This window comes from Gymnodraco acuticeps, unplaced genomic scaffold, assembly GCF_902827175.1.
Source record: "Gymnodraco acuticeps unplaced genomic scaffold, fGymAcu1.1, whole genome shotgun sequence".
NCBI lineage: Eukaryota > Metazoa > Chordata > Actinopteri > Perciformes > Bathydraconidae > Gymnodraco > Gymnodraco acuticeps.
Genome location: NW_022990295.1, coordinates 62,928 through 77,443, shown reverse-complemented (window position 1 = coordinate 77,443; position 14,516 = coordinate 62,928). Strand labels below are relative to the sequence as shown.

General features: G+C 41.0%; 1 protein-coding gene across 5 annotated transcripts in view; it reads left to right on the top strand.

Annotated features, from left to right (window-relative positions):
• daam2 (dishevelled associated activator of morphogenesis 2) overlaps positions 1–14,516 on the top strand; it is a 104,983-nt gene that overhangs the window by 76,166 nt on the left and 14,301 nt on the right. For 4 of the 5 annotated variants that reach the window (XM_034222036.1, XM_034222038.1, XM_034222039.1 and 1 more), the window contains exons 6-19: positions 610–943; positions 1,570–1,680; positions 2,301–2,404; positions 2,565–2,631; positions 2,824–2,941; positions 3,086–3,224; positions 6,487–6,545; positions 6,640–6,824; positions 7,503–7,805; positions 8,037–8,144; positions 10,089–10,118; positions 11,660–11,766; positions 13,328–13,412; positions 13,757–13,863. In XM_034222036.1, coding sequence (XP_034077927.1) covers positions 610–943; positions 1,570–1,680; positions 2,301–2,404; positions 2,565–2,631; positions 2,824–2,941; positions 3,086–3,224; positions 6,487–6,545; positions 6,640–6,824; positions 7,503–7,805; positions 8,037–8,144; positions 10,089–10,118; positions 11,660–11,766; positions 13,328–13,412; positions 13,757–13,863 — 1,857 coding nt within the window. The remainder of the gene's footprint in view (positions 1–609; positions 944–1,569; positions 1,681–2,300; positions 2,405–2,564; positions 2,632–2,823; positions 2,942–3,085; positions 3,225–6,486; positions 6,546–6,639; positions 6,825–7,502; positions 7,806–8,036; positions 8,145–10,088; positions 10,119–11,659; positions 11,767–13,327; positions 13,413–13,756; positions 13,864–14,516) is intronic. The other variant, XM_034222040.1, reaches the window with a different exon arrangement.

Sequence of the window (14,516 nt, the reverse complement as noted above, 5' to 3'; positions counted from 1 at the left end):
CGGCAATACGTGAACTTCATGGTTTATGAGAACCAGGGCACTGCAGCATATCTTTTTATCAGTATTTCTAATAAATAAAACATCAGAATCTGTGTGTGTGTGTGTGTGTGTGTGTGTGTGTGTGTGTGTGTGTGTGTGTGTGTGTGTGTGTGTGTGTGTGTGTGTGTGTGTGTGTGTGTGGTGTGTGTGTGTGTGTGTGTGTGTGTGTGTGTGTGTGTGTGTGTGTGTGTGTGTGTGTGTGTGTGTGTGTGTGTGTGTGTGTGTGTGTGTGTGTGTTGTGTGTGTGTGTGTGTGTTGTGTGTGTGTGTGTGTGTGTGTGTGTGTGTGTGTGTGTGTGTGTGTGTGTGTGTGTGTGTGTGTGTGTGTGTGTGTGTGTGTGTGTGTGTGTGTGTGTGTGTGTGTGTGTGTGTGTGTGTGTGTGTGTGTGTGTGTGTGTGTGTGTGTGTGTGTGTGTGTGTTAAAAGAGAGAGCGTATTGCATGCAATGTTTCTCTTAGTTATTAATAGAACTAAATAAAATGTCAACGTTATTTGGTACAAGCCGCACCACACTAATGGAAAGTCCATGGATGTATACTTTCTTCTGAATCTACTTATTTACCTCTTCCAGGTTTGTCACACGCTTCATCGAGCTCGACGGCCTCACCTGCCTGCTCAACTTCCTGCGCAGCATGGACTACGAGACGTCGGAGAGCCGCGTCCACACCTCGGTCATCGGCTGCATCAAGGCCCTGATGAACAACTCCCAGGGCCGCGCGCACGTCCTGGCACACCCACAGAGCATCAACACCATCTCCCAGAGCCTGCGGACAGAGAACATCAAGACCAAGGTGGCCGTGCTGGAGATTCTCGGGGCGGTGTGCCTTGTGCCTGACGGACACAAGAAGGTGCTACAGGCCATGGCGCACTACCAGAAATATGCTGCAGAGAGGACTCGCTTTCAGGTGAGGGTGCTAAATGTTGGTCAAAAATACCTTCTGTATAAGGCCTTTGCTGTAGACATGGGGGAGACAGACATAATGGGGAGTTGCAGACAAATATTTCAAAGTAATGCTCAAATAAATCACCCTGTGGTCATTTTGATTAGTTGGAGACTCGTGCTGCCGCAGCTCAGACTGTTAGCCTCAGGTTAAATCAACACTGTGGGCATATTAAAGGCAAGTGAGGACATCCAGAATAATGGAGTACATGGATTGTGTGGTGCTTAAGTGACTAGCAGGACTGAGTCAACAAGCCACATCTCACACGTCCCCCCGGGGTGTGTGCTAAATCATGCCGCCTCAGGCTAAGCTAACACCACCGGGGCTGAGTGATTTCAAACTTTTGAGACCTTTTGAGTTATGATTAACATGCTAAAGAATGTCGGTGTGAGTTTCAGAGGGACAAAATGGTGTTAAGTAGTGTGTTATCAGGTTTCTCTTTAATGTTGTGTTTTGATAAATCAAGATTGTAGCGACATGTTCCTTTTAATGTCTGACTCAGTTGCTATCTGATGATTTAAGTGTTGAAAATGTATTTTTGGATCAAACTAACTTGCTGGCTAACTGTTCGATCTGTCCTGCCCATGTAGACGCTGCTGAATGAGCTGGACAAGAGTACAGGCCGCTACAGAGACGAGGTCAACTTAAAGACTGCCATCATGTCCTTCATCAACGCTGTGCTCAACGCTGGAGCTGGGGAGGTCAGCAAATCCATAGGCATTTTAGATACACCCTATAACTGTAAATAAAGGGGAAAAAAACTTCAGTTGAATTTAGTTTCAGTATTTAGAGAAGAACTCAACACATTTGTGAGGGGAAAAAGTAGTGGGATATGTTTTTATTTTACTTGAAATGTTAACAAATCAAGAATTCCTGCTTAGGTTTGACAAGCCTATACCCAAAGTGTTAGCCTCTGTTAGCTTGCAATTCAAATGTTTATGTGAACTTCAAGGTTCAACATTTTTGAAAATAAACTGATGGACCTTCTGGCAGAGAGTTACATTAGCTAAGAAGATTAATACCACTCTTGTGTTTGGTAAATATGAAGCTACAGCGAGAAGCCGCTTAGTTTAAGTTAGCTTAGCCGAGCATAACAACTGGAAACGCAGGAGATACAGCTAACCTAGCTCTGTGGTTAAAACAAATCCACCTTCCCCCTTTTTCACGTCTTTTATTACTGGTTATTCAGTAGTAAATGTTGTTTGAAATGTAAATGTGATTATAGGCACATGCTAGATAACTAATAACCAATCTCCATTTGACAATTCAAATGTTTTCAATTTTTCTGATGTCATTATGTTGATTGTTCTTTTATTTATAGGACAACCTTGAGTTCCGCCTCCACCTAAGGTACGAGTTCCTGATGTTGGGCATCCAGCCGGTCATCGACAAGCTCAGAGGGCATGAGAATTCCACTCTGGATAGGTGAGGAAGAAGCCTAATGAGCAATTAACTAATAAATGATATTACTCTTCAGCAAAATAAATGCTTCACCCTTTTGTTTTGTAGAAATGTACTTTGTTATTATTTGCGGTGAAGAGGCAGTAACTCCTCTAATCTCGGACAATTATTTCTCCCTGCCCAGGCATTTGGACTTCTTTGAGATGGTGCGGAATGAAGATGACTCGGAGTTAGCCAAAACATTTGATACTGTGAGTAACCTACTCTTGTGTGTTTTTTAACACAAAACTATTTTTTTCTTCTTTTTCAGTCATTTGTGTTTATTAATGTGGCTTCAATTGGCTATAAGGTTCAGCTGCCATATGGCTTAACTAATCTAAAAGGCAAACAAATGAATGGTCAGACAGTATTTTGTAATTCAAAACCTGTTCTTTATTTGATAGTCCCACGTCGATACTAAGAGTGCCGGTGCAATGTTTGAGCTGATCAAGAAGAAGCTGAGTCACTCAGACGCCTACCCCAACCTCCTCTCCATCCTCCAGCACTGCCTCCAGATGCCCTGTGAGTACATGCATGACAGGAAGCTTTTCTAACATAACAATAATGAACAGATAAAGTGTACTAAACGTCATAGACCAACTTTACATGTTGAACTGACCAATATATGGATGAACTTAGTATGTCTTTGTGCGACTTCACATCCAGATAAACGTGGTGGTGGCAGCCTGCAGCACTGGCAGCTCTTAGACAGGATCCTCCAGCAGATAGTCTTGCAGGACGAGAAGGGACAGGACCCAGACAGCGCCCCTCTGGAAAACTTCAGTGTTAAGAACATCATTCGCATGTAAGTGGAATCTCATCATCCTCAAATAACCTCAGCCAATTGACAGTTGTCGTACAGTAGATGTGTTTGAGTAAGAGTAGGAATGGAGAAAGGGAAATAAAATATACATTCTGATAACGTTTTCATTTTTTAACTAGATTTCATTCTTGTCTTTTTCGTCACAATTAGTGTTTAATGACATTGCTGTTATCTCGTAATCGTCTTGTTTTTGTCATTAAAATAAATGGTATTATTTGCTATAATATCCTTCAAATTGTATAATAAGATAGGATACTATTGTATCCACACCAACCATCGTAGGAACTGTAATTCATAATATCATAAGGGAGAGTTACTGTAAGTGCACTCTACTTCCAATGAGTGTTTCAGGCCTTTAAAAGCTGCTTCCTATTCTCCGAAGCTGTAAACCCTCATTTCTGGAAAGTCCTTGTGGTTAATGCATCACTTCCAACCAAGATCAAAGACAAGTCTGATATCAACTCCAGCTATATGTCAGATTGTTTGAGGCACAGCTGGAGGGCAGATGACCACTGCGTCAGAGCTTTAGTGGAGGAAGCATTCACAGTAAAACAATATTCAATCATGTAAGGGATAATGTGCAGCGACGCGGTCATTATGGGGAAAAGAACACCGACAGGCTGATCAGGAGCCCGACGCGAAGCGGTGGGATCTAGATCGGCATGAATCCCGCACATTATCCACATTATCCCGCACATTACATGGCCACATTCTCAACAAAGTAACGTCATGACTCCCAATATTAATTGAAATGCTTTTATGGATTTAGAAAATGATTTTATTGATTTAAAAAATAGTTGCATGTATTGATTTAAATTGACATGCATCCGCTAAGAAAAATAGTCCGTTGTTACCGTTTGAACTAACGTAGCAACGGCAGGAACTGCTTCGATAGCGTTTTTGAGGAGCTTTTTGATTACAGATTTGAAAACATCGCTGCTTGCTTTAAAAGTAGCACAATTCATGATGTCAAACCTTGGAAAGTATCTAGATATCCCTGCCCTAATGCCAAAGTAACTGCACACTGAATATGTGTCGCCGTTTGATGTCTATGTCTGGACCGCTGCGTAAAAAGGAGGGTTTCTGCCCGTTACTTCTCCGCTGTTTTCTTGTCGCTCTTGTCTTGTCAATTAGAAAAGCAAACTGCATGAAGGTTGCTTTTCGGCCAAACTGTATACAGTTAAATCGAACGGACTTGTTTGTGCAGATGTGAGCGTCCTTAACAACGGTCAATAAGTGCTTGACAGCGGTCTGTCTGGTCAATTCAGAACATGTGACACGCTGTTAATCCAGAACAATCAGAATCGAGTATTCAACTAAGCCATGTAATAAAACACCACTCTTGCACTGGCTATATTTAAACATGTTATGATGGCAGTGGAGAATGTGGTTTCACAGGAAGGTGAGGTGAAGCTAGCAGCAGGGGGTCCTGGGTAGAATCAGAGGAAGCCACGCTCCAAGCATGGATTGGCATGAAAGCGGAAGCTGGAGATCAAAAGGAAAATTGCTCTAATCGCATTAAGCGGACAGGCCGGTCAAGTCAGCCATGTTTAGGTGCGGCCAAGCAGTCACTTTCATGAAGGTGAAATTAATCTTTTATAAAGGGAAAACCAAGCGCAAGTAGACGTGTTCTGTATTTCATAACACTGTTGAACAGAGGGATTTACTCAAATGTTCAGGGTTTTGTGGTCTTGTTTTTACGGAATTTAAAAACCAGTCTTTACTTGTGTTCAGCAGCCAAAGACAACGGTGTGCTGTTGGTAGTGTAAGAAGATGGATCCATACAATACATTTAGTGTGTTTTTCCCATAATTCTTCTATCAGACGTCCTTTTTTTTTCACCATCTTTCTTCCACTCTCCACTTTTTTTGTTATTTCTAAAGCAAGCTTCAAACCAGTGATGAATATGTTAGTCTCCGCGGTGAAAGCTCCGTAAAACATGTTGCGTGGTAAATCTTGGCCCCCGCTCGCTCCTACTTTGTTCACTAATTCAGCCACTACTGTTTGTGCAATCAGTTCACTTGAGCGTAATTCTTTCCAGTAGCGTACAGAAAGCAGGATTTGGACGCGGCATCGAAAAAAGCCCGGACGTCCATTACTGTCCTTTGCAGATCAATCACGGCGGACAAAGCCTATCCCTTGCTTTCACATCACTGCCAAGTATTTTTGTGTTTCCATAAACTCTCTGAGAGTAAATTCTGTAAGGATTTGCATTAACTAAGATCTCCTCATTGCTTTGGCTGCGTGCCGGAGGTTGAAAATGTACTGTACGTCTTGTGGTGCGGAGGAGGGGGATGTTAAAACAACTGTTAAAACAACTTGGAGACAAAGTCATCCATCATCTGCGGTCACCATGACGACTGCTCTGACTACTCACACGTGTGCCTCATCCAAAATTAACACTCCTATACCAATCACATTCTTTCCACAGCAATGTAAAGGTATTTATTTGACCAGTGAATAAGAAAGTGCTCGGTTTGAACGAGTTGGATCAGATGTCATTAAAGCAGCCCTCACTTTATAATCCGACCGTCCTGTTCACTAACGCAATCATTTGCAGGACCTAAATCTGATTCATGACCAATTTGCTTTGAAATGCTCTTGTGGATTTGCTTGTGAATTGATTGCAAGTTATTAAGGGTGAATCGTTACTGCAAGTTTGCTTTATCCTCGTTGGCAGTCGTACGTTAGCACTTGTTCAGCTATACCCTCTCTTATGCTCTTTGTTACCTTTATACTCTCTATCCCACTGAAACATGTCTATTCTCTCAACTCTAGACATGGCTTTCACCGATGCTCAAGGTTTCCCTTTTCAAATCTTTCTAGCTAAATTAACTCTTCAAAACACTTCATATGATCATCTTTTCTTTCTTTTTTTCATTCAGTTTTAACGTTTCTATTTATTTCTTTACTCATACCCTGACCCTGCCCACACATTAGCTGATCACATTTACCAAAGTAACCAAGTGCCAAATTGTGTAACTGAATATAATTGATTTAATTCCTTCAGGATTTATTTCAGCACTAATGTTGTGTTACGCTGCTTAAAAGAGCAAACCGCATGAACCAAGTCAATGCCGGTAATGAATCTGGATGATAAGATTTATTTTCAGTTGATTTCCAACCTAAATATTGAATTTCCCTTGACTTGGTTGTACTGCTGTTGACCCCTACATGTGAGAGTTTTGTGCAAGTGTATGTCTGTTTTTGTTTCTGTGCTCATTTGTGTCTGCCTGCTTCACAGGTTGGTCAATGAGAATGAGGTGAAACAGTGGCGAGAACAGGCAGAGAAGTTCAGGAAAGGTAAGACTTGTTTGACACACTGCACTCTGCAGGTTGAAATGGAAAATGCATCTTGTAATATACCATGCTTTGTTTTGCCATTCTGTCATTTTAGATCATTTAGAGCTGCTAGGTAAACTAGAGAAGAAGGAGCGAGAGTGTGAAACCAAGACCCAGGAAAAGGATGACATGATGAAGACATTGAACAAAATGAAGGACAAACTCCAGCGTGAGGGAGTGGAGCTTCGCTCAGCCAGGGAACAAGTCCATGACCTGTCCTCACACATCAATAACATATCTGTGAGCAGTGCTGCTTCTTATACAACCTTACAACAAAACATAAATCACCCTGTATGAATCGGTGATATGCTGCTCTTTAATTGTGTTTATCTTATTTTGGACAGATTTCTCTGTTTTGTCAACAGCCCAGTAAATAATGTTAAATACAAAAACACAACAAATTGATAGAAATCATATCTGCTTGATTGACTGCAGTTCCTAGTAAGATGTGTTCAATGTGCATTTAGCTTAGCAAAAACACGCAGGAAATGGTCAATGTTGCCTTCCAGCTGCGTCACAGCTTTCATATTTACTCTTTGAACATGTACTGTATGTGTTATTGACAAAGGTACCAAGAAAAATAAAGATAGCTAATTGAGACCATCTTCTTTTCATAAGATAAAATAAGCCAATTACATTTAAAAGGCTGGGCCCAGTAACTGACTTTTCAAAGGAGTCATTGTGTGTTGGAAGTATTGTTTGCTACTTTGCTAGCTAACAAGATATAATGTTAGTTGGACTGTTTTGGGGGCATTAGAAAGTAGTTTTTTCCTCTTCTTTCATGAAAGCTAGCTATTTAACCCTGCTTCCAGTTCCAATACATATGCTAAGCTAGTTTGTGTTTAAATTGCATCTTTGCTGCAATGAAATGTTATTCAAAACATGGCATAACTTTTATTTCTCTCTCCCAACCTATAGGGGATGGGTGTGTCTTTCCCGCCTCCTCCTCCTCCTCCCCCTGGCAGCCCCATGGCTCCACCTCCACCACCTATGATGGGTGGCTGTCCACCACCTCCTCCTCCGCTGCCGTTTAGCTGCCCGCCTCCTCCACCGCCGCCTCCTCCCCCACCTGGAGCACCGCCTCCTCCACCAGGAGCCCCTCCCATATTCGGAGCTCCGCCTCCTCCTATTCTCTCTTCATTCAACTCCAACATGCGCTCCAAGTCCATCCCTACGCCTTCTCATCCTCTGAAGTCCTTCAACTGGGCCAAACTAGGAGAGGTGAGAAGATCTACTCTGACAAACTCTAATTCAATTTAAAGAACAAAAAAAAATCACATTTGCAACCAAACCTATTAATGAAAGCAACCATTGTCCAAAATCTGAGATCATTACATCAGAAAAATCCATGTTTTTCATTATTTAGCATTAAGATTTTTTTACAGCAAAAAATTATATAATTATGTAGAAGTTTTTTTTATTCAACCCCTTGTGCCCTTTAACCCTTTTCAGAATGTGATCAACGGCACCATCTGGAATGACATCGATGACCTGAGAGCTTTCAAGATTCTTGACCTCAAGGACATCGAGAAGATGTTTTCCGCCTATCAGAGACAACAGGTTTGGATTTTCTACCAAGTTGGATACAGTGTAAAAATATAGGCCCAGAAATCCATTTTATGCCTCTTGTTTTACTAACTGCTGCATTTGGACTTGGAAGTGATTCTCTAGTGTGTGTGTATAAGTGTGTGTGGTGGGTTGAAGGGTGGGATGTTGTAAGAGGTCTCTTGAGAGTGCTAAGAGTCTAGCTCCAGGCTAACATGAACAGCTGTTCACTACTGAATGCTGTATTGTAGAAACGCCTCTGAGCTCGAGCTTTGCCCTGATATCTGCGGTGTATTAGTGTGAGAAATGGGGAATTGACCGGGTCATCACGGGCTCATCAATCAATCAATAGGATACGGTTGTAATAGGCCTACGGCCTTTTAGTCGCTCATAAATAAATAAGTAGATCACTGATTCTTTATTTACTATGGATGCTGGCAACAGTCACTCATGGAACAGGGCAACACTGAGGAAACACCAGGGAAGTCACGAAGAGTCACGACACAGGAAGCGTTTTACTAAAGCACACGGTTTAAAATAAAGAGGCAATTGACTAAAGCATGTTCAACCAGGGACTTACTAACAGGATAATTGCCGTATGCGTGCCTTCGGGGCGACACCATAGAGTACATAGCAATTACTTCCCTCAATGCTACAAAGTTATTACACGCCACTTGTCATGGGATAATGTTATATGCATGAATTTATACGTTTTTACTGCGTCAAAGTGGAACGTTAATATGCCGCAATGATTTTTAAATATTCACATCAGTGGAAGAGTAATGCTTGGCAAAGTCTCTGAAGAGGCATTACTATTGTTGAATTCCTTTACAAGGTATTTTACTGCCATGCTTAAAGCCTTCTGACAGCTTAAAGCACAACTTCTCTTTTCAGGCTTTTATTAAAGAGTAATAATTAATTTGGGGCTGTTGCTGACGCTTATTTACTGTGTGTATTTATTTATACAGAGCAGGCTTTTATTGGCACGGGCCAGCGGTTAAATGGCCATCTCTACGGATATAGCCACATAAAAACCCAAGGTCTGCCTGGCTTTGACAACCTTGCTCGATTTAGCAAGAGTGCGATTCCATTGAACTGCGATATTGCAAAGTGTATTCACGGCATAATTGCTTTTCTTAACTTGTCATTGGTTTTTCTTTCAAAATAGACTTTTGTTTACATTCCCCCTTCTGTAGGTTCAGTTACCACACTCATTTTTCATGTTCCTTGTTCCTTCCTTGTTCCTTGCCAAGACAGATGTAGATGCAATCAAAATAATACATTATAACAGTCAGGGCCGTTTCTAGCTTTTTGGGGGCCCTATGCAAGATGCTGTTTGGGGGCCCTAGTTTTTACAGTTTTTGTAATGGGGGGATTCCGAAGCCTTTAAGTTGATCTGTGGAGATGCATCAATCTGAATGATTAGGACTTTATTACCCCACAAACACAAGCCACAGCTTTGCTATTATTGCAGTTTAGTTGTATTTATATCCTACATTTGATTTTTAAGTATATAATGCTTCACCGAACACAGGAGGGGGCTTGGCTGTCTACAAATAAAGACGGCTCATTTGAATTCTCCCCAAATATATTGAGGCTGAACCTGAACTTTTAGCTTGGGGGCCCCCTAGTGGCCGCGGGGGCCCTATGCATCTGCATAGTCCGCTAGGAAGTAACGGTCCTGATAACAGTCGTGACCTCTTTTGAAAATACTGAAACCAAAATAGAACAGAGTTTAAAAGCTTTTCTGTTCACCTATGCAGAGAAAATTGCAATATTTTGTCATGAGCCTGTGATGAGTTGGACATTAGATTAGCATTGCTTCCCAACTTCAGCTTGTAGTATGCACAGTTGTAGTTCCTTGCTCTATGGTCACCTCTTTTTTTCTGCTTGAAATGCTAATCTTTGCATGTGTTTTCAATTTGTTTGTCTCTCTGCACTCTACGAATGCCTGGGCAGGAGCTGCTCACTAACCAATCCTTCAAACAGGTGAGTTCAAGCTTTTTCAGGATCTTTATTTCATGGTTTAATTCCAATGCTCTATCTTCTTCTCCTCTGCCATGTTTCTTTGTTACAAACTAGGTATAGTTGCAATATAAATACTGTGAAACTATTAAAACGTTCAATCCATGAAAAACGTTCCTGTATCCAGAAACTTTAAATGAGCCATCAGCACTTCAGTTATGATGCCACAGAATTAGAGAAATAGGTAGAAAGTGCCGTTGCAGTTATTTCCTGGCTGCAATGACAGCGAAGGGACGCCAATAGCAGTGATGCAGTAGAACCCTAAAACATTTCCAAACAAAGCAGATTGGGCTTTTTAAAGAGACAGGCGCTAAAACTGAGCGTTTCTGACAGAAATGTAATACAGGTTTATCTAGATAGACCACATGATACAAGTAATGTGTTTTTTGAACATTAAAGCATGTAAACATATTCTAGTAGAAACCCAAAATCTCTATGCAGCTGAAAATGTGCATATAATGTCTCCTTTAATCCTCATAATTCATCATCATTAACTTAGCAGGAAACGTCTGAATTGAAATGCTGCCATTTGCATGTCCAACCTTCATGTGTCCTGGCACAAGAAGAAAAGAAAACAGTTTGCAATTCGATCAATTGATAACTTCTATAAAAGATGAAGGTGCTTTTCTCCAGTTACATAGGGTTGAGTGCACAGTCTAGAAACAAGTTGGCAAAGCTGCCTTTAGTGCGTAGGCAGAGAGGGTTTTGGCGGGCTCTGTGAATGGGAGTTGTCCCCCTAACCCAGTGCCAACCTCAGGCTGTTGCCAGGCACTGCGGGTCAACGCAGGCATGGAAAACGGCACTTGCTTTATAAGCTGCATCTGTTTTAAATACGACATAGCCTCAAAAATAATGTTTTCTGGCAACAGTATGCTGGCTTAGACCAGAAATAGGTTGTGTTTTACATGCAGCCCTGACCGTTATTCTCAGACATGTATTCCCTCTCCTTGTGGAATGTTAATACTACATTTGTGTGACTGGCCTGAACCAAGTCTTGCACAGTGTTTCCTGTTCCTCCTGAGAGTTTTATAGGTCTGCCTGCATTGTGTTTGCTGTGGTGACTCGCCAAATAAAATCTTCCCCCGCAGGAATTTATGTATATATTTCTTTCTTGCAAACGGCATACATTTGTGAATTTTTCCAAATCTTTTTTAAAACATGTTTTCATACAGCATCCACAATTCAGTTCAGGGTTTATAATAAGACGTGCATTATGCATTCAGGGTCAGTGGCTGAGACCTCTTAAAGTATTTGGATGGAGTTTCAACATGTTAGTATGGTACGTGCTTGATGGTGTCAGTGATCAAACTGCAATACTTTTTCATTCTTTTTTTAAATGTCTGCTCCAAATGAACGCATTGTCAAATGCTCAAAAGTTCATGTCAATTCTCAACAAGTTAACAGATGTGAGAAGAAGCACTGAGCAGGCTTCTCAATTTGAGCTCTCTTATAGATGGAACCATGTTGCAAATGTAATCTGGATCTCTGTCTTTCTCATTCTGCAGAAAGAGACGGGCTCCATGGATGACATATACGTCAGCACGCGGAAGGTCAAGGAGCTGTCAGTCATCGATGGCCGACGTGCACAGAATTGTGTCATTCTTCTTTCAAAGTGCGTGTTCCATCAATCGTGTTTTGTTGTACTATCAGTAATCTTCTTGTTTTTATCTTAGATTTAATTGTGAAGAGATGCCCTGAGCACTGAAATAGGAAACACTTTGGGTCAGGGGTTGGAGATGTAACTCAGTGTAAGCTGCTTGAGGCAGGTGCTTCTTGTGTCTGGTACAGGAAATGTGTTTTTAATGGACACACGAGGACATCTGTCCGTGTAATTGAATAACCAATGGTAAGAGCAAGCTTAGTCATATGACAGACAGAAAGCATTATCCAGGATGTGTCCCTGGAGTGTTTAGATTATGAGGTTTTTGTCTATTTTAGACATCGAAGTGCTATTAGTCTCCCCAATAAAGGGACAATTTACCCCCAACATACCATTTTTCTTTTTATTTGTGGTATTTGTACATTTTATTTAAGGATATTTCGGTCTGCCTTGTCTCCAATATGATGGAACTAGTCTTGTGTTCATTTGCGTTTTTAAAAATTAATTTGAAAAAACTCAAAAGAAATGTTGTTTTCCAGAAATCATGACACAGACTTGTGAACAGTTTCATGTAGCAACTATTTTTCTTACACTCGCCAACCGTATCAATGTGCAGTGTAAGTTGTGAAAGTTGAATATACAACTGTACTTTTTAATGTGTATGAAAAACTTGAGGAAAACATGAATTGTGTCCTTCTCTGCTGAGCTGTTTAGTTAAACAGTTCAGAAAGCCTCTTGTTCGTAAGTAGACGCTTCCTTTTGCACGGTCATATGATTTGCGGGTGTAGCTGGGTAGAAAGAAAATAGTTCTTACATGAAACTGCTCACAGCTAATTTTGGGGATGTTCTTCAGTAACCAGGTCATTATATTTTTCAAAGACATTGCTGTTAAGTTTTTTTATTGTGTTTTTAAAAATCTAATTCCATTATTATGGCCGATATCTCCAACACTCCAACACACCAAAACAATCTGGATTAATGAATAACTAATAATATACATATATGTTTGAGTTTGGGTTGAACAGTCCCTTTTAAGCCATATGAAATCATGCAAATGACCCTGCTCCTCCCAAGAGGCTTTAAGGCTTACTTTATGTAAACTGTAATCAATTGACATCATTTCAAATCCACCCAACAGTATGGTTACCATTTGTGTGTCTTCTTATGGCAATGATCCAAAGCCCTTTCACAAATTTGAACCAAACCCCCCCTCCCTTTACAGATCGATAAAGAGGGTCCCTGAGAGCCTTCTCCATCTGACATGCTGCAGCACTGTCCCTAAACCCACTCTCGTGTCAATAGAAAATGACCCAAGGGTACGAACTAGATCCAAATGGGGTCAGCAGCTGCTCAATAAGGCTTTGACGCACAGACTAACAATGCTGTTATTGATCCTAACGCAACCCAGCACACTTAACATGCACTGAAAACAGCTGGCATTGCTCCCGGGAGTTGACTAGGGTCCAGATCAGAGTATTAGTTACAGTTTTCTCTACACTGTTTGTAATGTGCCAATTAATTACATTTAATGTAATGTAATTACAACCCCTTCGAATTTGCTTCTCCCTTGCAGGTTAAAAATGAGCAATGAAGAGATCAAGAGGGCGATCCTGGAGATGGACGAGAGGGAAGAGCTGTCCAAAGATATGCTGGAGCAGGTGAGGGTGGGGGATGATGTAAATATAAAAAAAGACAAAGTTATAGATTTCATATATTTAAAAAAAAAGAAACATCCTGATATTTTTGTACTGATAAAGTTTTGGAATGATTTACACATATTACATCATAATGTATACAGCTAATCAACGGGAAAAAACGAGCTAATAGGGGCCGCCGTATTGTTGAATTGGTTGAGCTGGTGGTCAATGTACTGGGCTCTCGGTCCCTAAGCAGAGGACCGGGGGTTGGAATCCTGAAATCCTGAACAATTTTTAGATACTATGCATGAAGTATGCTCCACAGCCTTAGCATCTGGATAAACTCTGACTTTGCATCCTTGCAGCTGCTGAAGTTTGTCCCAGAGAAGAGTGACATCGATCTCTTGGAGGAGCACAAACACGAGCTGGAGCGCATGGCCAGGGCTGATCGCTTCCTCTTTGAAATGAGCAGGTACACAGGTCTACATTATTATCAAATAATATTATGCATTTGTAACATTAAGATATGGTGATGAACATCTGTGTCACAAAGGTCAGTGTCTCTGTTATAAAACAGATGCAATAGGTCTGTCTATTGTCAGCATTTGAAATGGAGCATTTCCAAAGTGAACAACATGCAGATTTTGTGCAGGATCAAGACATAAGCCAGTTACCACAAATGGATCCTAAAATCCTGCAGAGTATGATGTCTGTTCAAAAGCAACGTGGGGGGGCTGGGATGAAAAACAAGCCTTTAACTTTGAACAATTCATAATTTAGCTGTGAAAAGAAGCCACGACGGCCCTCTGAGGACTCCCATCACATCAGACAGTGGAGAATGTTTAAATAAGCGCATTTCTTCCATTCTCCGAATCTGGACCATTTTTTTGAGATAATTAAACCTTTTCATATCCTTCTGTGAAATATTACCCTGTCCACTTTCTTCCCTTTTGACCACATCTCCTTTGGTCCCAGGAATACATCTGGGATTTAGTTATTTCTTTTTTTGTTGCCATTTAATATCCCTCATCCGTCCTTGAAATTCCCATTCTCTGCCCCTGTGAACTTTTGGGCAGGTTCAACAATGCCATTTGTCAACTTTCCAATTTGATGGGAGCCTGTTTG